At 39.2% G+C, this 27,793-nt stretch overlaps 1 protein-coding gene across 1 annotated transcript; it reads right to left on the bottom strand.

Moving 5' to 3' along the window:
- Positions 1–595: 595 nt before the first annotated feature.
- On the bottom strand, positions 596–22,327 carry LOC139693312 (uncharacterized). Its single transcript, XM_071591424.1, has 7 exons — positions 22,073–22,327; positions 21,769–21,886; positions 16,653–16,814; positions 11,586–11,834; positions 9,199–9,330; positions 6,130–6,329; positions 596–3,156 (listed from the first exon to the last, which is right to left on the bottom strand). Exons 1-7 carry the CDS (start codon positions 22,207–22,209, stop codon positions 3,078–3,080), a joined length of 1,077 nt encoding a protein of 358 aa, XP_071447525.1. The 5' UTR covers positions 22,210–22,327; the 3' UTR covers positions 596–3,077.
- Positions 22,328–27,793: the final 5,466 nt, after the last annotated feature.

Here is a 27,793-nt window from a genome sequence, read left to right as displayed (position 1 = left end):
CGATGTGTATGGAAACTAATGATGGTTATAAGAGAATTAAGTACATTTGATGAGCATGTAACACAGGAAAAATCTTGTTTGAGGTATCACAACTTTCAGCAGCTCAGAAGAGATTTGTACGCAGACATCTTTTCTAACAGACCTGAATATATGCCATCAGTTTTTTTAATTAGGTGAGCCCTGAGATTTTCAGCAATACTCATTAAATGGAATCAAAATCAGTGTGCATGAAATACTTCTTGTATTAATGGTCCATGACATTGAAAAGGCATTGCGTCACAGGGTTCCTTGAGTAATGCAGACCGAGCCAACACAAGGCAATGGGTCCGAAAGAACATGAAGCACAGCATATTCACTGCCAAGAAACAATGCCCAGATTGAAAAGCAACAAAAAAATCAGCTCCTACCGTGAACATTGACGATTTAAAATAAATGTCATCTTGTTCAGCATGCATTTTTTATCTCAATTGTTTGATAATTTCTATTTTGCCACTTTATGTACTTGAAATTTTGTAGGCCTACCATTTCTCAGCAGTCAGTACACTTGCTTGAAGAATTTTCTGAAGAAAAAATCCCACTGAACTGTTGTAATAGGAATTTATCTTTAAGTTTACAGGTTGATACAAAACATTAACAATTAAGTGCATCCATATAAGGTTACCACAATGGAGGCACAATTGCAATAAAGAAATATACTATTTATAATTTAATATAAAAATATAACATTTGACATACCTTTTCAATTACAATAAAATGATAATCAGACTCATAAAATGGTGCCTTTGAGAAATTAACACCAAATATATATTTATATTCAAATCCCGAAGTCAGGTTCGTATGTCTTCACATAGAAGATACACCTGACCATGTGATTCAATTTGTTAAAATTAATCTTCAAATTATGATCCTAAGCATTAAACAAACTCCTGGAATAGGATGTATAATCTCAAACAGGAGGAGGCAAAACCTGCAGAACACAAAAAATGTTGTTCACCTTAACTAAATGCCATCTCCTAGTTTTTCCTGAGAACAGGGTTAATGGTTTTACTCACCCCCTCACCTCTTGCTCCTCTCCACTCCACGATAAGATATACATCCTCTCCACCACTGTTTGCTGCTTAACTAAACAATACAAAAACAATATGGGCTTCTCAAGAAATGCAACTCCCACTATTCTGCAAATTCAACGAGCCATCCCAAGGGAAACGGGTCCACTAGTGTTTCGATTAATTTCTTGTTTTCGCTTCAGGCAGACTGGTTTTCTTTTACTCCTTAAGAGTAGGCTAAATAGGAGAATGACATGACAAGAGAAACAGCCTCAAAATGCAACAAGGAAAGAAACACATGGGACAGCACTTTCCTGAAAGGGAGAGAGCTCACCTTGGGTGGATTTGTCGGGGTTTTCCAAATCTGGGTGCTTGAAGAGAGAGTATTTGGACGTGTCGTGGATCTGGGAATTCCACACCCTGTCGCATTCCTAATGACAAGGTCATTTTAAAACTCACCCATCCAGTTTGCAAAAGCACTAAATAGTAACATGAAAGGTGAAGTTAAGTCACATGTGCTTTCAAAGATGGCACCGATAATGACCAACCACGTCAAATCCGACAAGTTGATCTTCAAGTGAAGGAAATTGATAAAACAATGGCAATATTACCAAATGGTTGATAAGGGTTCTTTTGGGACGTTCTGGACATGGGTATGGCTCTTTTTACTTGGGAAAAATTTTCCAATCCTAACTAATTGGAATTCCTCACTCATGCATTTAGTTCATCACACAATGGGAAGAATAAGCTCATCCGAGAAAAAAAAATTGAATGATAATGGCACTGACAATGTAGACAGAAAAATATCATGGACTTCATTTGCCTCAGCATAAAAACATTTCAAAAACAAATGAGGACAGGCCACCCACCCTCCTGCAGCCAACCGGGCTGTATGGCACTTGCTGAAACTTTAATTCATTGTTTCCATCCCATCAACTAGCAAACTGCTGCTCCCGACTCCATCACAATGCTAACTAACATAGACTTTGATCAATGACTAACAACTAATGAAGAATAATTGCACTCTCTTCCACCTCCATCTCATCACGAACTTCCACCATGATGGCAGCCAGTTTGCCCAAATGATGATACAATAAATGTGAGCATTTACTTCAACGTATCAAAAAAATTCATGCACTCCTGCTAAATCAATTCTTAAGTTCCACGTGGAAGCACCACCTGCATCATGTTACATAGTATAATAAGAGCATTGAGTGTTACTGAAGGCTTTCGTCATGTGTCATCACGTTCATTCTAAATTACCCAACTGAAACACTGAACTTGATTAGTTTGGGAAAAGGCATTCTACAATGCACATTCACTAATTTTAGTTTTTTAATTCCCCCCCGTAAAGGAAACGGGAACATCACACGAAACAATAGCTACACGTGAATCCATGCATTATTTGAGAGACGTTTCGGAAAATGGAACTCTGATCTATCTCAGTCCAATATGGGGAGAAACAATTGAATTTCAGAACCACAACTGACGTGTGTAATCCTGCACCACCCATTTAAACCGTATATCCCAGCAATTTTGTGCTCTGAAACACGTTCCTCATGAATTATTCACCATGGACTGAGTCACATCAAGGCTCTGCATTCATCGAAAACTTGTTAATGCATGGAAATGAACCCAAAAGTGCTCTATCTACAGTCTAAACCACCACCACCACCATTTCAATGGCACGCACCAGAAGATGCCACAAATTGACTATTGAGATCAAGGCATTTTGATCATCTACTCAAAACAATTTCCATGTACTACTACAGGACTACTGTAAGGACTACTCGACAAATTAAGATAACTGAAAACTAGGGCAAAAGGAAAAGACAAAACGATTCTAATCACCTCGACCCATGACGAAGAACTTCTTGCTTCATAACCAGCACACCCACTTCTCTGACCTGGCTCTCACAGTGGAATGTTTTTCCTCCTGCACTATCGAACCCAATCCCTGTGGTCCCTCAATAAATGAATGCAGGTGGCACTTTAAGGGATTAACGCAAAGGTTCAATGAGAACATTTTGCCTACAGGCTGTTCATGTTCTTCCAGTATCGTGAAACTTCTACTCCTTCCCAGTGATGAGTTTTCAAGTCACTGAAGAACCTGAAATGAATAGTTCAATCAAAAATTTAAGTCCATAATTGAACAAAGCAATCGGGCAAGTGGCACATGCAAAATAATCAACGATAGGCAACAATGCAAAACCTCAACATTGTTATATTTCAACAATGTAAATCTCAGTTACTGTGTGCTCCGGCAGAAAATTATTTTATTTCAGCTTGTTTGCAAAAATTATTGAACCAATTGTGGTTTATACTCATGGAGTTTCAACATTATATCACATAACCATAATGCAACTATTTCATGGTGTAAAAGTCATTTGCCTTGACCAGATTCGAACCCGAATCTCTTGATGTATGGCTGAGGGCATTAGCCAGTTAAGCTATCGAGGCATCCTCTTACACTCCGAATTGTTGCATTGTAATGAATATTAGCAGATGCCTAAGTCAACAGTTACTCTTGCGGCATCTCCTGCATTTTCTTGGAAATTATTAATTACATAACTACATTGATCAAATAAAAATCTGTTCCTTATAATCCAGGATTATCTGTGATTTTCCAAATGGTTGAATCATATTTACTCACAAGTGAAATTTTGAATAACCAAAAATGTAACAAACCAATATAAAATTCAACTAATACTTCTTTTTTCCAAATCCATTCATGTTCACTCCTTGATCTTGAATGTCAATGTTTGGAATATAGCTTGATGAATAAAGCAAAATCCAAATCTGGAGCATTGGTCACAAACCGGTGGCTTTAGAGAAAATGTTGGTGGTCCACTTAGAAATTTCAAACAAGAAGCAATAAATATCACGCTCATGAATACACAGTGAAATGTCATAATGTGGATGTAATTTGTTCCATGATCTTTCTTGTCAAGCAAAACACTCGTTCAGTGAAATAACTTTTTGCACATTATTTAATGTAAAATATGAAAATGTGTTCAATACAAAAAAAAATAATAAATTATGTACAAGGTTTACTCAAATAAAATTACGCATGCATTGTTTAGGATCGTGGATCACATTCACCTTTTCTTCTATTGTGGAAGTTACTGAGTAAGTTGTCTGCTTCCTTTGACTCAGGGTCTGCCTCTTCACCATGCCTCACAATACCTAGGATGATGGTTCTTCTCGCCAACTTTTCAAATCCTTGTTTGGCCACTGATGATCCTGACATCTTATTAACGAGGTCGGCAAAAATCACTTCCCCCTTCTTACAATTGCAATTGCTTTTCGCTAATCCATATGAGAACCAACCTTTCAACATCATTTAAAATGCATAACCATTACTTAGAAACCCTCATCACTCTATTTGAAGCATTTCTCCTTTGTCTTGTCTTGTTCTTAAAGAAAAGGCCAATCGTTGATGTAGAACGAATGTTAATGGGCATACTATATCAATCAGCCACCGTCACACCTTGGTCCTGATTTTCAATGATTTTACTTTTCATTTCTATTGCTATTATTTATATTTATTCTCTTATGGCTTTCTTCTTACAGATTCATCTACAGGGTCAATTTTGACACTATGCACAAAATATTATTATGAATATTAAGCTGCACAAAAAAATCACCAATATTATGTTCAAACACATGTTTGGAAAAATGTGCGATCACTACCGATGCTAAAATGCTGGTGGAACGAGTGTCAGAGAAAAATTGCAGTAGCAGGCGTGTAATGAATCTGGGAATTAATTCCCTCTCCTCGTCACTCATTAAGAGAAAAGTTGCCCATTAAACGAGTCATTTTTTAAACCAATATTTTTGCTGCTTATGTGAATTACCTTCTGTCTGAGGTGCTCGTTAAGCAAGGTTTCACGGTGCACCTGGATAATCAACACATATGGTGCTGCAGGAGAATATTGCCAAAATATTGAAGTCATCAAAGTAGTATCAGAAATTAAAAATATGAGGAGCTTTCGCATTACTGTATGGTTCATTTGAGAAAATTGATACGGTGGGAATGGAGCACAGACAGGTGCTAATGTAGGCATTTTATTCAATTTAAAACAAGACCACACTTTTAAACTTAATTATCCTTAATACTTGAATCTTAGAACATGTTTGGTGTGCAATTGCTAACATTAATTGGCAAAAACCAAGAGAGATGACAGAAACTTTGATGGAAAAGTTAGACCACATACTGGACACTAATTTCTAAATTTGCTTCAACAACACACAAAAGTAAAAGAGGGATTTTGTTTCAGAGGCCATTTCCTTACTGAAAGTATGCCTGAAAAGAGGCAACATTTGGAGTCAGGATGCAAGACAGGGTATCCTAAAACAAGGCAAGACAATGGCAATCTGAGGTTGCGGAATAAGCAAAGCGAACCTAAAAAACAGCAGAGGAGAGAGCATTGCCCAGTCACAAGCCAATGAAGAACCATCTCAATCTACTATTTTGTGCAAATTTCAAGCAGCGATGTGAAAATTAAAGTGCTGCTTGTTTAATATTCTGAAACTTCTTCAATTGAGTGTTAAGTCCACAAGAGCAGGTTAAATGTGATTTGTTTTCTGCATATCGAATTCACATCCCAGGTTGGTTCATTCCACCATAGAAGAAAAGATGATTCAAGATCCTAAACAATGTATATACCTATAATTTTTTTAAATAAACCTTAAACATAAAATAATTATTTCAACATGAAACGCACTATCGTATTTTACATTCATTTATATGGGAAAATTGTTTCACATTAAGAGTGAGTTTCTGGAATGAATGAGGCTCATTAAAGGAAGTTCCAGTATATAATTAGTCCAAATATGACGGAAAAAACTTTAACCCCACAGATCAAACATAACAAGGGCTAAGGCCTGTACATATTTTCTGGTACATCTCACACATGAAGTCTTCAGGAGACAATGGCTTTTATGCCATTCAAGGCAACATCCTCAAATCAAATCTAATTAAACCTGAGGATGAATACCCAAACACAATAAACGAGTCTAATCGGGACATACTGTGGAATTCTTTGAGAGCTCAATGGAAATAGACTTCTGCCAAACTCACATCTCTTTCACTTGCTCCAACGCCTTCTCCTCAGCTGGTGTGAAGGGCTCTGCATTCTTCCCAGCCTTGCTCCCAATCGCCAGGCTCAAATTGGACGAGAGGATGTCCTGGTTGTTCAGCCCAACCAAATGGGTGGCTGGGCCCTTCACCTCATTCAATGCGTAGTACACAGCCAACCGCCCCAGTTCCACACCTGCCACCTGCGCAGAGCAAGGGAGAAAACTCAATATGATCCCATCACATCAACAAGAGACAAAAACAATCCCAAAGTTAATTAAAAGATGGACGGAGATACCAATGACACAAGTTTTCTCTTCATCACAAAATAAAACAAATATACAAAGAGTTCATGAAAGCCTCAAAATTGCACTGGTTGCTTTAACTACTACCCCAGTCACTCGGGCAATAAGTCTGGGGGAATGCACCTTAACACAAGCTACACCAAGAAAAGGAAAATGAAAGGCTATGAGAAGCAGAGGTTAAGTCTTCATTAATTTCACGATAAAAAAAAGAAAATGGCATAAAAAACCAACGAGCAATGCGTGGAAACCTTTTCTGAAATGAATATTACTGAGAAAAGAAAAAAATGGGAAGTCCAATTATGAGACAAAAATGTGATGCAGAGATCAACCTGCCCGCAACTGATCCATGGAGAGAGGGTACATATTGGCTGTGATTTTTCAGCGATCGACCAACAAAACCTTAACTGCAGGTTTCCTGATGAAACAGCTCTTCTTATCCTCACTTGGGAATTTGAATAAGTTTGATATACAGTGAATAGTTCATTGAAACATTAGCAGAGATGGAGGACTGAACACGGATAAAAACCTGAGATGATTTCACAAATAGAATCAATTCTACTTAGCTGTGACTCACTTTGATCCAAGGTTGAAAAGGAGTGTCTTTCAGAATACATATCTACAAAAGAGTTTTTGCTTCAAGCCAAAAACCAGCCAATTCAAGACATCAAAAGACAGTGGAACATATCCCGATGAAAGGAGTAGCATAGTCAGAAGGTTTGCGGGTAAAAATTATTCGGTCAGGTTTTAGAAAAGGGCACAATGCCATTTCAGTGATGACAACATCAGCAGTAATGAACACTAAATATAATCAGGATATCTTTGTGAACTTCGTGGCTTTGTGAAAAGGCACTTCAAAAAAGAGTTTAAGAGTGGGCAAATTTATGGAAATATTGCAGAATATGGGTATTGACTGAAGAGGATAGGCAATTTATTCAAAACCTGTATTTGAATCATACACACAGGCATAGCAATGAGAGGGCATCTGAATGTGCAATGATGCACAGGGGAGTGAGACATGATTGCCCATTATCGTTGATACTTTTCAACATACAGTAAAACTCTAAATTATTGGGGAGTGAATTATCAGTTTGGTGGATTATCCTTGCTATTCTCTCTTCCCAACACCACAAAATTTAGAATAAAATTAGAATTGTAAAAATAATTAAATGCTTTGAAATTTTTATGTAAATTTTTCAAATTAGAAGTTTGAAATACCTTTGCTTAAGTTTTCAATTTTACAAAATTAAAAGTTGTCAGTAGAATTTTTTCTTTTAATTGTACTTTATTAATTTTCGTACCATCCATTCATTCCCATTATCATTTCCTTCATATTTCACTAGCCCTAAGAATTCCATATTCTCCTTTAAGATGAGCAAATATATAGTTTTACTATGCAACAAATAAGTCATTAACTGCCTATACTCCATTATTTTAATCGGTGTATCAAATGATGAATACCAATCCATATCAGTGATCCTTTGCCAGAGAATTCAATGGTTTGAGGCTCTCCTTTGTGTAAATTCATGATCACTGAGTAAATAAACTTAGTATTTTTTCACACAAAAAAATCAATTATATCTGTATTACTACCAGTTTCGATGCATAGACAACATATTGATACTTGATGATGTCATCTATGCAGCAAAACTGGTAGCAGGATACATAAAATATTTTAGTGTAAACAAAATACTAAGTTTATTTATTCAGTGATCCTTTGTCAATCATTAGTTTATTCTTGGCTATGTGACTGCAATGAGCATGAATCATGGCATCAATTACACTAAGTAAGCCCTTCAACCCAAAGGCTGAAGTAATTAATTTATTTATTATTTATTTACACAATTACGTTGCAATTAGGCGAATTTCCTGGTGGCAACGGTGAAAGTTAATGTGACAGCACCCAACACTTTGGAGTGAGGATGCGGAAATGGAATGGTCATCTACTTCGCTGGTGCTTCAGTGCTCTTGAAGTGGCCATTGGCATGCACCCCAGCAAGCTTAAGGCTATAATTCAAATTCTGCATCCTTAAATAAGAATGGGGAAGAAAACTCCAATGGCCGTAAAAATTAGTTGCCAATCTCTCGTCAGACCAATTGTTATGTTGGTTTAACGGGAATCAGGTCAGGGAGCAACCACAACCTCTCAACCAGAATACCCTCTGTGGTGGTTTACGGGAAATTAATCCGCGTCAGGGACCAACACACAGCCACACGCACACTATCCTGACTGAAATCCTTCACGAGGCTGTGAGACCCTGTTAAAGAATTTCAGATGGAGATGGAATTCTTCACGAGGCTGTAGAGTAGACCCCGTTAAAGATTCCAGGGTATTCTCAAGCACACGCTTGGTGACTGGTACAGACCAATCACACACACAAGCACTCAAGAAACACACACTCACACACTCAAAAGGGCCCAACTTCTGGGAGAATCTGGACACAGGTAAAGAGCAACTAGGAAATGCATCCTTGATTTCTCATGCTTGGTGGATTGCCAGTACACTTGTTTCAGGGTTGTACCAAGAGAGAGAGAGAGATGAGGCACATTTATGAAAGAAACTGAACAGGAAACACCCCCAAATTGGAATCGATTTTCAACTTTTGAATTGCTCAATCCTGGTTCGTGGCCAGGAATTGAGGAATGGTTGATTGGAATTGTCCCATCACTACTACCATACTTTGTTGGGGACCTGGTAAGGCACATGAGCATTCCATTGAATTTGCTTTGGGTGCATTAGATGTCCCATCAACACTGGACCAGTGCTCACCTTACAATATTCAGCGGCCTTCCTGCAAGCTTCTCTGATCTCATCACCAACTGGGTGCCAGTCTGGGGGGCCTCCATTTGTCAAGAGACCCATCCCTGTCAAGGCTGCATTCACCACTCCGAGGCCTTTGGACTGTGGACATAGGCCAAAGAGTAAATTAATATGTACATACATTTTATTCCCTGAATTATGCAGCTGATTCATCCCAAAAATGCTCACAAGAAGCTGAAAATTGCTCAGAGTAGAATCCTAATGCATAACACAGCTGGCGACCATCAACATAAGTGTTACACAAAATCGAATTATATATTTATTTAAGCCTTATTCCGAAAACAGCACTTTTTGGCCTTAACATCGCACTATTAACAGTGACAACAATGGAGACGATTACAAACACCCAAACCCAAGGTGCAGGAAAAGCCACCCAGACAGGAATCGAACCCACGACCCTTGGATTGGCAGATGAGGACGTTACGCCACCACCACCGAGGACAGCAGAATTATGTAAAAATTGAGATTATTTTCTATGATGATAAATAATTCAACATTTTCATGTACTATCTCCACATACCTTGACAATAATTCTGCACCATTAAACATTTTGACACAACTTTTAAATTGCTTCTGCAGCATTAAATAATAGTTTAATCATGAATACCAATTCTATTTCAATACGTGAAAACACACATTTAAATGGCAAAGTAAACTGGCTGAAAAAATTCTCAGAACTAATTGGCAACATTGCCGTATCTGGAATTTTTTCAGCAGAAATAAAAGAACATTAAAAAACTATTGAATAAGAAAAAAGTGAAAGCTAGAATTTGTAATACATTAATGGCATTATAAACTATTGGACTATAAAATAGAAAGCAGTTTATTCAGAATGAATTCTCATCTGCTGCCGAAATTCCATCCAGTTTTGTCGTAAGCTTATGCAAAAACAATTTTATGCTTCCTCTAATGACCAAAATAGCTTTATGTAAAATTCTTATACCAAATTTATGTGATTTAAAACAGTAATTCCAAGTGAATACATTATAAATTGGCTAGGACTGCTTGTTCAACTGCGTAAAATCCAATTTTTCAGTATATCATGATACATTAAACGAAGATTCAACTGTTAACTGAAAAATGTTTACTCCAGTACATAATTAACATTTCTGAACTGGTGTATCAGCTGTGCCATTGAAAAGTCTTATTATCAGTAAGGCAAACAGAACTTCGGTGGAAATCATAGAGAAGAAGCATCTTTTGTTAAGATGTTCTGACCATCAAATATAACCCCCATACTTTTAGAAATAATGTTTATACAAACTATCTAAATGCCATATTCATTAAATATTGCTTCCAAGAGTAGAACTGTCTAAATTGACGGCTTCACCCATTCATTACAGATGTGACAAGCAATAAAAAAAAACCATAAACACAGTAATCAACCCGAAGGTCGGTTTAGTAGGTGACGGTAGAGATCACCCAGTACTAAGCCCTATACGGCGTGTGAAAATTCACACATCAGGGTAGGGGGGCCAGTTCCTTTCTCTATGCCGGTTATGGTTTCCCAGGAAGTCCTGGTACCCGGAAAATCAGTTTTTAGCTTGGGTGGAGCTGCCGTTGCCCAGAGTGCCTTGCCCGGGAATCAAACCCGGGACCCTCCGGTCAGCAGTCCAACGCTCTACCCACTGGACTACCGTGACCCACTATCCATAGGCAATAAAAATGTAATATAATTTTTTTAGTATTCGTATAAATTTTGTTGCCCCATAAATCCAAACCAGTTATTTCTTGTTTCAATGATGGCCATTGAGTTACTGGACTCAATACGACATCATATTTCAAAGTTGACATTTAGCACAAAGGATTTGTGGCAGAGCTGCTTCTGAATGATAACTCATTGGATTTATGGTGCTGTTGGAGACATCACCCTAAAGTATTTCATGGTAAGTTCACTGTGGGTTCGGTCATTTCCACAATATTGGAAAAACTGTCTCAAAATATATTTCTCTTCAGATGGTTACATTCCATTACATTTACAGCTTATACCTGATCTTTTACTATTTTTAATCAGTTACTCACTCAAATATCTATGTTTTACTGCCAAAGTGCATACTAATTGAGGTCTAAATAATGAATACTCATTGGACACCCAGACTTAACAGGGTAGTCGAGGCAGTCACATGCAAAGCAAAACCAAAGTATTTACAAGACAGGCCTCAACATGGAATGCAATGCAATACCATACTACCATACAAAGCAGTTGGAAGCCACAGAAGGAAAAAAAGGGTGATTGGGGCCGGGGAATCGAACATTCGTGAGAGACAAAATAAATGGACTGTAAAGGCAGAGGCACTAATGACAGAAACTTACAGTAGACAATCAATAAAACTAACCTCAAAGTAAGGCATGTACTCCTGCAAAGTATCGTCAAAAAATGTGGCCCGGGTGTAGCACAACACCATTTGGATGTTGAAAGGGGATCGGAGGGAGTCATTTAACTTGAGCAGCTCCTTCAGGGTGCAGACGGGATAGCCTGTGATTCCAATGTGGTGGGCCTTTCCCTCCTTCACGACCGCATCCAAAGCAGGCAGAGTCTCACTCAGGATGAGCTGGAGGCTTGGAGAGAACTCCACATCGTGAACCTAGAGGCAAAAAGAGTTCCACTTCAGTTTATAAATTCAAATTCAAGGTAAAATGCCGGGGATAGAGAAAAATTTTAAAAATTTAAAACAATTGTTAATTGGAACAGTAAACCGGCAAAACTTTTCAAGCCCTTTTTTAACATGATAAATTCATTCAAGTAAAAGATGTAAATAATTAATACAATAATTTGATTAATGTATTGTGTAATTCTGTATGACCGCTTCATTTTTTATATTTCTTGTTGATTGGGAAACTTATGTTAATGAGATGGGGATTTTCTTTTTTTTTGTGTTAGAGATTGAAGTTTGGAAGTTTCCTTTAAGTGTATTTTTTTCCTGACTGATTTTATTGGTTATCCAATGTGATATTGATTGGATTTGAGATGTCATGTTTTTTTCCAAGGCAAGTTTGATAATAATACTTTGGACTTGTTTGCCACCTGACATTGTCTATCTACACACTTGAGTTTTAATAATAATAATAAATCTATCCCTCAGTCTTATTCAAAAGGGCACCATTGCACAAGCACAGAAATCTTACACAAAAATGCAAACTTACACCCTTCTGGAGAAATAAAGAGTATAACCCTCCTTTACACTTGGAAGAGTGGAAAAGGAAAAAAAGGGTTAATCAAATGAAATAATAATTCACGGGAAATGGTAGCAAACTCATGATCAAATATTACATGATTTCATTTTAGAACTACAATATTAGATATAATTTCAGAACTTTATGCAAAAAGTGATGGGTCTCTGATTCATGACATTGATAATTGAACAAACCTAAGTTAACAGATGAGGGTAAAATAGAAACTTTACACTTCCACAATAAAGATTTAATATTTCATGACCATGCTTTCAGCGCTGTGCATTATGATCAGGGGATCTGATCAGGGATCATCATTAGGTCGCCTGATGATGATGCGACGCATTGAAACCATGGTCGTGAAATATTAAATCTTTAATGCGGAAGTGTAAAGTTTCTTTCTTACCCTCATCATGAAGGAATTCCACTAAGTTAAACCTGAAACTGTTATGTTTATCAAGTTAACAGAGTTTTGAGTAACAACTACCACTAATACGGGAAACAAAAATAATCTATGCATGCATTGCATGCCTTGTTTTCATAAACTGAGAACGAGAAATCATTGTTAAGGACAAATGTATAACAAAGGTGATCACATACCTAACATTTTAACAAAATACATACCAAGTGTAATATAAGATTTTAAAAAAAACCACTTGGGAGAAGAGATAAATTTTTTGGCAGGACTCAAACTTTGAAAAACTCACTGAAAGAGAAAACTGAAAAAAGTATCTATAATAATATCTTCATTTACCAATGTTGAGTTCAGCAAATTAAATAAAAAGTTCCATAACAGGAAGCTAAAAACAAGTCATTTTTGGGTCACATGTGGAAATGATTAACTACAGGATCAGCTCCAAAAAGAAGTTAATGACTTTTTCCCACTGATGTATACAGCTGGAGCGGGGTAATTTGTGGCGGGAAAAGTGGTGGAAGGCCTTGGGAAAGCAACACAACCCATGACAGTTGTCTGCAGGTCTTCATAGTTTGCACATCGCTGATACACTGGACCCCTGTTTGAGGGTCGCATCAAGAATTCATGATGCCACGTTTCATGGAGCAATGATAAACAATAATAATTTGCATTTAGCGCAGAAAATCAGGTTCGGAGATCATGACCAAGGTTGAAGATACTTATGGAAATAAAGCAATATCCCAAGGAATGAATGGTTTTCCGCTGGCATGATATATTCCGCGAGAGCAGTAAGGTGGTTGACAGTGTAGAATGCCCAAGACACCATCCATCAACAACACAGTGTGACGAAAATGCGCAAAAAGTGAGAGAGATTCTAATGCCGATCGACACCTGAGTGTCAGAATGTTAGCAGAAATGTACAATATTCCAAAAACAACAGTGTAACACATTCTTACAGAACATTTCTTCATGAGAGAGATGTGTAGCAAGATGGTCCCAAAAGTTCTATCAAAAGACCAGAATGCTGCGGAATCCCGTGGTGGCCAGATTTTTCAGTGGTATCCCAATCCCTACTTGAGATGCTTTGTGGAGAGCACTTTTAAGTAAAAACGCCATCCATCAGATCGGCCGTTATACATCCTACTCCTACCATATTGCCCACCTATCCCTACGGGTGCAAACGGCCCCTGCTGTCAGTTGCCTCCCTTAATAGCTACTACTAGAAAGCTGCGAATGACAATCTCAAGTAAAAGTGGCCATCTATCATAAGCAAATTAATCGCAACCATGAAATGTACTCCTATTGTTGAACAAGTGAATTATTTGCTTCCTGTAGCATTAGAAAATCATGATTTACAATACCATAGGAGAAATGATGAATTGTTCAAACATAGTAATAATAATAATAATATTTTCATGTATTTCCTGAGAAACTTGCAAGGAAAACATGTTTTTTGGCAAAATACTGCAGTGCATCCAAATTATGACTCTAAGGGAAACTATCCACACGATATGGTGAGACTGGTTGGATTAAGAGGACCTCAATTAATTAGTGATGGTTTACTATATTTAGTCCCTTAGCAGCGGCCATACTAGTGCCATTATAAGAGTCAACTCTTCGAAAAATAATTGATTTTATCTTCAAACAAAAGGCTTCTCAGGCTTGCTTGTTGTTTTAAGTTATATCCTCATGAGTAATTGTCATAAGTGATTACATGCAAAGAAAAACTTAAGATGAATTCTTCAAAACATGTGAGATAAATGGGAAAAGGGTGTGAGATAAAACAAATAAGAGAGATCACCATGAATTATTTATACAGAAATCAAGAGCAATTTGAATCTTTTCACCTTCATGACAACAAACTAGAGCAGATAGTCAAAATGATTAATGAAATCATCTAATTAAATGAAAACGTATGATTAAATATCTTTAAGATATCCATCAAGGGCAAAAGTTAGTCCAGGGAAAGTGTGTTGGACAACTGACTGGAGGGCCTGGGTTCATTCCCCATGCACCAGATCTTCCCGGGAAACCATAGGTGGCACAGGGAAAGAAACTGGCCTTAACTTGATGCGTGAACTTCCCATGCCATTGGGCTTAGTATTGAGTGAACTTTACCATCACATACCAAATTGGCCAGCATCCAATCATTCATTAACCTAATCCTCTGAAATTCCAAGAATAGAGAAACACCCCCAATCTTCCACGTTTCAAACGCCATTGGAGCAAGCCACAAATTTCAATAGTCCAATCAACTCAAAGATTAGCACTGAATGGTTGAGGCCTTAACTTTGTAGAATTCCATTTTTAACTCAGGAAAAATACTATCTTTGCTTTCTACGAAATAAATTTTATTGGTCGACTAGTTTCGTTACACTGTAACATCCTCAGGACTAGACCTCAGGACATCCTCAGGACTAGTCCCGAGGATGTTACAGTGTAACGAAACTAGTCAACCAATAAAGTTTATTTCGTAGAAAGCAAAGATAGTATTTTTCCTGAGTTTTCAAAGATTAGTTTTGAAGCTTTGGATAGTTTACCCAGAAGTATGTCTCATGGGATGTGAAATTCACAAGTCAATAGGGTTTGAATATCCTGGTGAGAGGGGGCAGATGGGAGGGGGTGGCTCACTCCTTACCCTGGGGCACCATATGGTTTCCCACGGTTTTATTGACCACCAAATCCCACCATTTTGATTTTAAATCTGGTGGGCATCACCCAGGATTCAAACCAGTGCCTTTCGGTCAAGAACTTAACATCCTCTATTCAATACGGTTTACCTTCCTTTATTAGATATTACATATAGAGTAATGATCAAATTTTAATATTATCTTTCAATTCAACCATCAGCACAGTCTGGCACCTCTAATATAAAGGAAAAAAGTCTTCGAAACATGGGTCACAAGTGGAAACAAAAAACATATATTATGTGAAACACACATTCTGCATTCCATTGTTATGGGACATCACAAAGTTACCATGACACATATTATCTCTTTCAGACTAATATTTTAGACCGTAGTGACCATGACATCACAATTCACATAACACAAGGTATCAAGCACTCTTTGAAATTAGATATCATGCATAAAACTACCCTTAATACTCGCATATAAGCCAGATTATGAGATATGCCAGCAGTTGTGATTATATTGACCTAGTTTCTATCTCACCAGGATCCCTTAAAAAAATGTTGTTAAAAATATCTGAAGAATTTTGGAATGCTAATTATTGCTGAGTAGATATCTGTATATGTCAATAATTTGTTCCCAATGCCCATTGGGCAATTTTTCTTAATCGATACAACAAGGTCTAGTTAATAACTTCTATTAACATTTATCATTTTGTACCATCATCTGGCCTCTAACATATACTATATTTCTAATACTCTGTTTCCATTTTTTAATTTTTGAATATTATTAAATATTGACATTTTGCCTACATTAATTAACCTAACTAGGCATGTTTGCATACCTGTATACCATGTAAAAATGTCTTTCATGTATTGCAAATCAAACTTCTTCTTTAATTTTAATTTACATTCTAACTCTCAATTAAAAGCATGTAACTTTATGTAATTTGTACCAGTTTGTAAATGTTTTATTATAATTGTGGATCCTTTGTATGCCTTTTTCCCTTTCTTCGTGTAAAAGGGTTATTCCCATTACATAAGTAAATAAATGGACACACTATAAAATTTATACCACAACGCTGCCCTTGACAGTAAACCGCTGCTGTGAACTCTCAACCTCTTTACGATAAGCATTGATTAGCATTTGTGCAAGAAGATACAGCCAGCCATGAAAAACATACTAACCTGAATTATGTCCACATATGGAAGACCTAGAAGTTTGAGACTCTCATTGACACTGCATACGGTCTTCTTGGCGGAGAAATCAAACATCTTCTCGGTTATTGGTTTGTAGCGCCCAACTTTAGTCGCAATATAGTAAGCATTCCTTGGAACACCAGCGAGTGCCTAAGATCCAAAGACAAAAAAGAAATGATTATAAAAATCAGCTTAAAACTGGAATTAAGCCATCCAGAGCCAATTTTTATAGCTACCACATTTTTCACAAAAATTTTGATGATATCAAAATAAAAACAGAAACTAAGCATAGGATAAAAATTTAAAACTATAATAACCCCATGGGGTCTTCAGAGAGAAGATTGTCATACAGCTTGATGAAGTTTTTTTGGGTCTTCCAATGGGTCAGGGGTTCCATGTTGGCCGACGATTCTCTGCTCACCCAAGCACCGCCCCCAGCCTCATCTGCCCGGAGGACAATGCTTGAGTCGAGCGTTGAAACGTCAACCAACAAGGGACCCCTGACCAGGTAGAAGACCTAAGAAAACTAAGCTGATACGCCAGGAAAGTACTCAATCATACTTCATCGTCCCACAGTATTGCATCTAAATGAATTCATGGATATAACTTCAAAACACAGAAACAAAACGGTTTAATGACATTTTGGCCCTGTTATGTTGAACTTCTGAAATTCTACAATGAATAAACATTTGGCATACATGTAGCTCCTTATTTTTCAATATAACAATTCAATTTTCTTCATAATAAGTGTTAGCAGTAAAATATTTTCATAATTTTCTACCAATTCAAGTATTTTGTGGTAAATTCTAACCTGAAAAAATCAGGGTACATCTCATGTGCTGGGAAATACACAATTGAATGGTTCTGAATGGAAACAATTTTTGTATGTTTCCACTCCATTAGAAATAAGTATCATTTAATCAAATTATTGATGAGGTTTCAATATCAGTTTTAAAGTGAAAAACCTAACGAGCTGCTATTGTACGGAAATAAGGGAAGGTGGGCAAAAAGTCCTCAATAATCAATTTTGATTTGAACATCATGAATCACCGGCATTTTGCTAAAACCTTCAACTGTCTTCTCCGCTCGATCCCCAGCAATTATCCAACTTATCCCCTGATTTCTCTGGACTTCCCTCTTTACCTTCTCCTGGCTCACTTCGACTTCTCTCATTGGTTTTTACTTGAGACATATGTATGAACCATTTGGTCTCATCTCTCTCCCAAATTTATGACACAGCACTAATTTGACTTCTCCCTGTCTATAATTTAACAGTTGAATCTGTTATCAAGTGGCAGACAGGTGAGCAAGCAAGAGCAGTAGCTACTGTCACAAAAATATCAATTCATTTTAAGTGGCACGATACACCACATTTCATGGCAATGGTTTCTTCTTTAGTACTGAAGTGGTGTACTTTCTTCCAATAATTCTTGCCAAATTACAGCCAAGACGAGAAACGCAACGATTTAGAATATTACTGCAACAACAGAGTGACGCTCACGATTGCTTTGGAATGGATGAGCAGGATTTCAAACATTTGTTCCACATTCCTAAGAATAGAGCTCATCTTGTGGAATAGCTAAGTCCACATGCATTCTTATTGGATAACCAGTTCACGTGCAGGTAATTATTCCTAATTCATGGAGTTCAGCAAAAGTATAATAAACTCTATTGATACTAATTCATGTCTTTCTTACTTTAAATTAGATTCTGATTGTCATTCAAGTTTTTTACCTCTACCTCCTAAAACTTCTACCAGAGATTTGTTGCCCAAGATTTATATTTTGCAGTTGGCTATGCTGATTTGAGCAACTGCACCGAAAAAGTGAGTAATGCAGAAGCATAAGTCTTGACTTCGAGGCTCATAAAATTCCCGATAACCTCTGGTAAGGGGCATGCAAAAACAGGTAACTGGAAAGGACAACAGGCATACATTTAGTTGTAATATTGTGTATTCGTTCAGTTTGATAATTTATTCATGAACACATATTGAAATCACACCACAGGAAAATTTTAAAAAGACTGCAATTCATAGATTCATGGAGGCGAGGGGATTTCCAGGTGTGATTGGGTGTATGGATTGCACTCGTATCAGAATGGATAAAATGGCTATAAAGGAGGAGGTATATTTTAAAAACCACTATCATTTCCATTCCCAATATCATTGTTTTGGGTCCACAGAACAGTGTGCAACTGCCTCCACTCAGACTCCATTATTCCTTTGACATCGGTGCAACTATAATGATACCCTGCGTCACACTGCAAAACCTAATGGTTATTTGCATTGAAGAATTCCCAAAAATTGAAATGCCACCGTTTCATTTTGTGGATCAGGTTGTGGTAGCTGAAGGAAACGATGAAGAGATTAGGAGAACTGTCGTTCAACAATATTTCAGTTAATTCCAAGAAACTGCAGGAGATGCCACGATGACAGCTTTTAACAGAGTCATCCACAAAGTGTTCATCACAATGAAACAATTTCTGAGCATAAAAATCATTCGCCTTGACCGGGATTCAAACCTGGATTCCTCGATGTATGTTCAAGTGCTTCAGCCAGTAAAGCTATCGAGGCATCTGCTTACACTCGGAGATTTTGGTGGCTTTAAAGGAGCAAGATATTGCGATGAAATACCATACATACTATGTCACATGCATTTGTAGTCATGCACGATGTGCCACAGTCCACAAGGTTAAAGTCAACTTTCAAACACTAGGGGTGTTTTGCCTTCGACAAATTTCAAAGAAACTCCAGGAGATGCCGCGACAGGAACTTTTAATGGAGTCACCCACTAAATATGCATTACAATGTAAAAATTGCAGAGCATAAAAATCATTTGCCCTGACTGGAACTCGAGTCTCCATCCCTTGATTTCCGGCCAAGTGCTGTTGCCAGTTAAGCTACCATATTTGAGCTAATTACGATTGGCAATAAAACAATAAAAAACGGCAACTTTTTCCCTGCATTATTAAACAATTTTTGACTCATTTCACCCTTCATATCATTTACTCATCCTTTCATTTGCCCGGAAAAATTCATCTTGGGTCTTTTAGCAGGTGAGAGTCTGAATTCTGGCTGATGTTTTAATGCTCAACTTGGGTATGGTCTTCAGGTCAAGGATACCAGAGTATCAAAACATTGGGTGGACTGACACACAATGATGGCTGTAAACGATGGATAGATGCTTAATAGTGCCAGTCATCAAAAGAGGTCATTGTCACTGTGACCATCATAATTGCACACCGAGTTAGAGAAAAGACTTCCCCTTGGGAAAGAGACCCATGGATTCCCAGGATTTAAGGGTACACCTTCCGCATGAAAACCATTACACCGAGTGAGTCACACACATCAACCAAGGGACACTGGGAAAACAAGACACCCTCAATACTTGGGTGGCCTAGAAACTCGGAAACCGATGTCGTGGTAGACACCACTGAACCTAGTGGCTAACTTTGACCAAGATTTTGAAGAAACACAAGCCCTTTGAAGTGAATCATATGCTCACTATGTTCAACCTCTTTAAACTTACTAATTTCTTTGTAGGTTTAAATTACTTACTAATGTGAATAGATATTCAGAAGGTCTACCAAATGCGGCATTAAAGTTTCACAGTTGTAACACCCACGGCTGTCTATTTTGTCATTTAATGATTTTTTTAAGGAAATCAAATAAATTAGTGAATGCTTTTCTCGTGTATGCTTTTTTCTCAGGGATATCTGGGCATTCACATGACAGGATTCACGAAATATCATGGATTCATTATGTACTTCCTAAAAACTGCTGTGAGGCATGAGAAAAGAATTTAATCAACAGGTTTGTCATTATAGACTTACCAGAATTAAGCAAGACTTCAAGAAAAAGATGGATAGTTATAATTAAAATAATAATACATTTTCCCCTATTTTATAACCACACAGCACATTGCATTTCCCTACACTTAGCATGTTCATGAGCAATAATTGGAGGAAATTGCCATTTCTATAGTCCTTGGAAGGAAGAGGGGGAGCGGGTAAGGTGGGAATGGAGGATGGATTTCCCGAATACAACAAAGTGCCATTGGAGAAGGACGGTGTTCTTATCGAGGAGGCTAATGAGATAACAAGGTTTAACGGAGCAAACGAAGAGGTAAGGCCTAACTGGGGACAGGGAGAAAAACAAAGCATTTGTTTTGGAGGATACTTGTGGCCAACAAGAGGGCTGTATTTTCGCCTTTTTATGTGGATGGCGATTTCCATTGACTAATGTCGGCAGCATCTCGATAAAAATACAGTAGCGGTCACCCTCAAAAAGTCACTTATGGAAGTCGGGACATAGGACCAAAATTTCTAGGGCAAACACATTGTGCTCCTTCATTATCATTTTGAACGATCTGCCAGTTTGGGGCAACATGCACCGAGTCACACTTTCCTGCTTGGGTATGTTAAAACTGAAAATCCTGACAGAGAATGTTACATTTGTCCTTGTTAGTTATCAATAGTGCACTATGTACCCACTTTGTTTTTGAAAAACTACCACCCTTGGAGCTCCGACGCAATCTCCAAATTAAAAATTTCTCAACTTCTACCACACCCCAACTTCCACCTTCCTCGTCTGGCCCTCACTAAAAAAACTCGTTATGTAACTTCCACCCCTTCTCGCCACTTATCCGCTACCACTGGAGGCACCGGTGCAATCAGCGAAACCAGCCCCTCTCTCTCTTATTTTCAACTTTCTCTCCTCCTCTCAATACCAAGAGCTACATAATCGGTGATTTTCAATAATTACATTGCATGAGACTATACCACAGAGCAGTGAAACGTGCTATGCCACGTATCAAGGGTGGAAAATATAGTTATTGTTTTAATACGGTTTGTCATAAGAAACCCCAAATGAAAAATGGTCCTATCACTCGAAGAGCGATAGTCTCCGCTACAAGCCCTAGAGGAGTACAGTGTGCACATATAAAAACGACGACGTTAGTTAACTACCAACATATTTTTTAAAAATTTATTGTCAATTTATTCAATTGCGCTAGAAAAAGAAGAACTACTCGCCCAAGAGTAGTTTTCTATCTAAAAGGGTGGCAACTCGTTCATTATGTTACGCATAAAGTTATATTTATCTTACTTTTCCAAGGATTGCCTCAGATTTCCCGTCGCCGTACCATGGCGCAGTATCTATGTAATTGACACCTTTGCGTAAAGCCTCCCGGACTGCCTCGATAGCTTCCGCTTCTTCGAACTCCCTACAAGCAAAAGTAAATAGCAAATTCTTAGTAACATAATGCAAGTTTGGCTTTAAGTTTACATATTTTCAGATGAGGTTTGATACTTTATTTCATCTTATGACAGCCAATCGGGTTTCAATCGTGGAATTATGAGTATTAAAATTGAGAACTTTACATTTACGGCCAGTGGCGAAATTTACGCACCCATAAAAACCACCCAAGGCTCCTCCTCCTAGGCTGAGATGAGAAACAACTAATCCAGTTTTACCTAATGTCGAATAACGCATAGCTTCAACAGCTTCCACATCGTGAAAACCTTCCACATAAGTGGGCGGTAACATTTTTCCTGGTACAAATATGTAAAGCAATTGCAGGAAAGCACTTAATAAATGCCCGTTGTGGAAATATTAAATGCCAATCAACGTTAGCTAAAGAACGACACAATAAAAAATTTTACACGCGAAGTGTACAAGCCATATATAAATATTTCTGAAGAAACAAATGAATTAAGAATGAATGAAAAAGGCGCGCAAATGCAATCAGACAACCAACGATCTCTTAAGATGCCCACCGAGTAGCATTTTACGGAGGTGGGCCAGCAAGAACATCTGAATTTCGATTTTCATCTGTTCAAAAATAGTACAAAACACCTTACTTGATGTAGCTTTCGAATTGAATTTTAGAGCCATGGTATTGGTTAAACATTTCGCGAATACGTGGCCAAAACGTCTTTTCGCCAGGTATTAGCTAAATGTGTCTCCAGTAACCTTCATTTGCTAAGCAGTCAGCTGATGGCTGTTTGTCATGAAATGCGCATAGAGGTAAATATTAGGTTCAGTGATTGAAAGGATTGTGAGGAGTAAAATAGAAAAGGGAGTTTCTAATGCTTTGATTTTACCCCATATGCAAAGGAATACCAAGCAGGATAATGAATTGAAACGAAAACTTATTTACAAAGGGGTAAATAAAAAAAAGCCCAAAATAAACGATTTTATTGGATTATCACATTTGAGTGTCGACATCAAGTAACTCCAGGCTAGAGGAACAAGAATACTCCAAAGAGACTCCATAAGTATGAAATTGTTTTAATTCAAGGTCTCGTTGGGGTAGTTGGTATGAAACAAAATTTAGAACTAATATTCGATGTAAATGAATCGAAGAGACCGGTTCGAATCTTGCCATGAGTGTTAGCTCATGGCTGGATGTGATCAACCAGAAGTAATGAAATCAGAAGTACTATGTAACTGCGGAAACGGTTTCCTAGCTCCTTCCTGTCGGGAGAAAATTTTCAATGAGTATTATATATGTACATTCATCGCTTGGAAGTAACGGAAGTCGATCGCAGCTTAGAAACTAGTGTCTAAGTAAAAACTTATCGTTCTTCGTTATAGCTTGCCAAAATTCTATCCTCAGACAACGGGCCAACATTTCAAACATTTTTGATTCGCTTTAATATAATTTATAATTTTCCATGTTCTCGACAAATGTAGCAATAGAAAGACAAGATGAAAACAAAATGGAACGATTAATAATTGCCAGTGCCAATAAGACAGATTGGCAAGAGAAACTAATGGAATATCTAGTAACTCAGTGAGTCATTCCTCACTCGGGAACAGGTATTTCACCAGCTAAGTTGTTTGCCATTGATACTAGGGATATAATTTTATCATATTAGCTCCCCACCTAATGCATCGCGGGTATTACGAACCGTTTATCGCCTACGGAGATTATCTCTCCGCCGGCTGCAGGATTCCGTCCGAAACGAGTCTCACCGCTCAGGAACTGGTATTTCACCGGCAGAATTATTTTTGTTGGTACTCAGGAGATTACATATTTCATCAATTCCGATTCTGTTAACTCCCTACGTAATGCGTTGGGGAGTTTAAGAACCATTTATCGCCTGAGGAGATTCTCTCTCCGCTGGCGGAATGATATCGCCAGAAAAAAGTTTCACAGCCCAGAGCGATAACGAATTGATTTAGAGATCTGCCGAGTGGTGTCATACCACCGGAAATGAGTCCCGTCGCCAAAAGCGATTACAAGCAGGTTTTAGGCAGGGTACCACGTCGAGCTATCCCTTCCTTTGGCTCTATTTGCATTAAGTCTGCACTTTGTTTACAGCGGTGGTCTTTTCTTGACATATTCAGAGCATTTAATATGAGTGTAGGAGGGTTTTAAACACAATTGTAGGACGTAGAAGTTCCCCTGTTCCCTACAGCCTCTAAATTTCCGTACCAAAACGCATCGGTGAGACAACTCTTTGCGGAAGGCGCCAACCTCGCAAAGCCCACAGCGGCACCATACGTTTTTAAACCGACTCGGGTAACTCCCGAGATCTTTCAATGGGTCGATATCTTAGTTCAACGAGGTATTCTGGCGATGGCCAGGCCTTCCTGCGCTTTTCCCCTGATCGCGATTCCAAAGGCATCAGGTGGTACTAGAATCATTCAGGATCTGTCCGATTGGACCAAATACTATAACAAACCAAAGTTTTCTCTCAAGGACGCCGCCAAGGCACTTGAAACTATCCCAGAGGGCTCCTTCCTTATCAAATTGGACCTCACTGATGCGTTCTGGCAAATTCCAATTCATCCGACGCAACGCCACTTCTACGGCATATTCGTTAATCACGAATATTTTCAATGGACCCGTTTACCCATGGGGCATGCCCTGGCACCTGCAATCATGCAGAGATGGGCAAGGGCGGTGGCACAGGAAATTTACGATCGCTTTCACGTGCTGATGATCGCCTATCTAGACGACTGGCTGTTCGTTTTCCCGCCTTCAACGGTCCAGCCTATCAATGAGATACTAGCCTTTCTTCAAAACGACCTGGGTATAGTTATCAATTTAAGAAAGAGCGTCCTAAGGCCCACTCAACGACTAAAATACCTGGGAGTAAATATCTGCACAAACTCAAGGGAATTGTCCCTGACGAAAGGAACCCTTGATAGAGTAAAATATATTATTGATGTCGTGCCCAGACTCAGGAGAGCGGATTTCCCGAAGGCATTAGGATTCATCTCCTGGTGCGTCTATATCCTCCGCCCCCCATACTTCCTTATGTCAGACCTAGCACGCCGCCAAACCAAGTGGGCAATGGAATTATGGGAGGCGGGGATATGGAGGAAGAGAAGGCGGTTTAGCAGTATTAACTTACAAATAGACATCTTTTCCGACGCTACTCCTTTCCAGGCAGCCTGGACCATTTCGCAGTATGGAATTCAGGAGATTTGGGTATTTGACGAAATGTTACCTATATTAGAGGCGGAAGCCTACGCTGCCTTAATGGCACTTCTACATGCCGGACAAATCTGTCCAGAAATTTGTTCATTGTTCATTTTCTGTGATAACACAGCTGTTGTATATTCAATGCAAAAAGGGAAGGGTGCACTGTTCCGCAACCCGGACCTAAAGTATATGTACTTGAAAATAATAAAAGAAATGTCACAAGTTGTGACCTGGCAGTACATCTCCACCGCCGACAATCCGGCCGATCGTCCGTCTCGGACCGTCCTTCCTCCCTATGCCAGATCGGCCGCCCATACGGCGGCTGGATGGATATATAGAAGGGACGAGGCCTGAGGCGGCAGTCGGTTGGAAAAGTCGGTCAGGAGGTGTGCTGCCAGATCTCTCGAGAGATCAGCACGATCGCGATCAGGCGATCATCAGCACGTGAAAGCGATCGTAAATTTCCTGTGCCACCGCCCTTGCCCATCTCTGCATGATTGCAGGTGCCAGGGCATGCCCCATGGGTAAACGGGTCCATTGAAAATATTCGTGATTAACGAATATGCCGTAGAAGTGGCGTTGCGTCGGATGAATTGGAATTTGCCAGAACGCATCAGTGAGGTCCAATTTGATAAGGAAGGAGCCCTCTGGGATAGTTTCAAGTGCCTTGGCGGCGTCCTTGAGAGAAAACTTTGGTTTGTTATAGTATTTGGTCCAATCGGTCAGATCCTGAATGATTCTAGTACCACCTGATGCCTTTGGAATCGCGATCAGGGGAAAAGCGCAGGAAGGCCTGGCCATCGCCAGAATACCTCGTTGAACTAAGATATCGACCCATTGTAAGATCTCGGGAGTTACCCGAGTCGGTTTAAAAACGTATGGTGCCGCTGTGGGCTTTGCGAGGTTGGCGCCTTCCGCAAAGAGTTGTCTCACCGATGCGTTTTGGTACGGAAATTTAGAGGCTGTAGGGAACAGGGGAACTTCTACGTCCTCGTCTGCCTCATGGGTCTGGGTTGGCTGTTCGTTTTCTTGAATTTCGGGCGCGGGGGAAGCGGCCCGTGGCCTAAGTCGTTCGGGATTTGTTACTAGATCTATCTGTGTAAACATATTAGACAATTGGTCCTCGCCGTCAAAGAGTTCGTCGTCGCCTGCGGGTGGTTCCTCCGGTTCTGGTGATGTGTCGCCGTGTACACTGGGTTCACTTGCAGGGGTTCAATTCAATTCAAAAAGGTGTTTATTTATCCAGGTTGTTGTACATAACATTTATAAGCAACAAATAACAAATAACAGGTAACAATGTAACAGTATATATAAAAACAGTAAGTTGTACAACAAACAAGGAAGCCCTGTTTTAGGCTGTGCGCCTCTTCAGGGTCTAAAAACTGTTTTATAATGTCTTTCGTTCAGCTATTGCATGTATCTTTTATCTTTTCGCGGGGTAGCATTGGCCTGGCATTCACCCTAGGCGAAGGGGAAACCCGAAAAACCCTTCGCAGGCCGCCATAAGGAAGTCCGTAACAGTTATGTCCATAAATAAATAATAAATAAATAAATTAACATGAATGTAAAATATAGTATAAATAGTATAAATAAATAAATAAGTAATTGTCTTTGTTTAAAACACATTATTCACTGGCACTTTTATCACTACACTGCTGTTTCCAATTGCGGCTCTTCTTCAGTCCCTTGTTGTTTTCTCCGTTTCGTTTTCTTTCGGAAGAGTGGGTACTCCTCGATGGGGCGTAGATTCTCGGGCACTGGTAGAATGCTGCCCAGTCGATAAGGTGGTAGGTGTGTCTCTTCGTAGTACAGGTGTAGTTGGTCGCTTATTATCCTTGCTGGGGAAATTAGTTTCGTCTTTGGTCGTTTCCCCAGTACTGCGTTGGCACTCTGCATTATTTCCCCTAGGAGAGTTTCGTTGCAGGTGGCAATCCGGTTTGCAGCTCTGGCGCGGAGACGGCATAACCTGTGAAGGATAGGTTCAGTATTAGAAATTAAGTATACGTCAGTACTAGGATGCATGGGCGACAGAAGATGCAGCTGCCTGAGCACTCTCCTTTCCAGGGCGGCCCATATGGTCATATGAGTGTTTTTGAAGGGAAGGATTGCTAGCGCGGCGTATTCCATAACAGGGCGGACAAAGGCCCTGTATAGGAGCAGGCAGCACTCCGCAGAGACCCCCTTCCCTCTCGCCCGGACTGCTCTCAATAGGCCACTCCGACGACTGCATCTCGACCATACATCCCTGATGTGTGCATAAAATGTAAGGTGTCTGTCTAAAGTGACCCCCAGGTATTTGACGGAGTTGGACGTCGGGATTTGTTGCTGCCAGAGCCCAAGTGTGGGTTGTCGCAGTCCCACCATCCTTCGGTCTAAGTGACTCGTAAAGATGACAAGGGTGGATTTTTTGGGGTTAGGCCGTAGTCGCCACTTTCTGAACCATTCTTCCAGTTTTTTAGCTTGTTTCTGGAGGTGTGCCATTGCCGATTCTGGTGTCCGTGCCGGCGTCCAGATGGCCGTGTCATCCGCATATTGGGCAGTTGTTACGCCCCGATTCCTTGTGGTATCTGTTGGCATGTCCCAGCAGTAGGCTGCAAAGAGCAGCGGGGACAGGACTGTGCCTTGAGGCACTCCAGCTGAAGGAAAAAAGGGATTGGATAGTGTACTGCCCACCTTCACTCTAGCAACCCTATT

Source organism: Hetaerina americana, unplaced genomic scaffold, assembly GCF_022747635.1.
Source record: "Hetaerina americana unplaced genomic scaffold, ioHetAmer1.1.p SCAF_46, whole genome shotgun sequence".
Taxonomy (NCBI): domain Eukaryota; kingdom Metazoa; phylum Arthropoda; class Insecta; order Odonata; family Calopterygidae; genus Hetaerina; species Hetaerina americana.
The sequence above is the reverse complement of the archived record's forward strand: the minus strand, read 5'-3'. Positions and strand labels throughout refer to the sequence as shown.

Coding starts and splice junctions, on each gene's coding strand:
- LOC139693312 (XM_071591424.1), bottom strand. CDS start 22,209: ATGTTACCGCCCACTTATGTGGAAGGTTTTCACGATGTGGAAGCTGTT. Junction 11,835..16,652: donor CATATGTGGACATAATTCAG/GTTAGTATGTTT, acceptor TTTTGCCTCTAG/GTTCACGATGTGGAGTTCTC. Junction 6,330..9,198: donor AGGCCGCTGAATATTGTAAG/GTGAGCACTGGT, acceptor TGCTCTGCGCAG/GTGGCAGGTGTGGAACTGGG.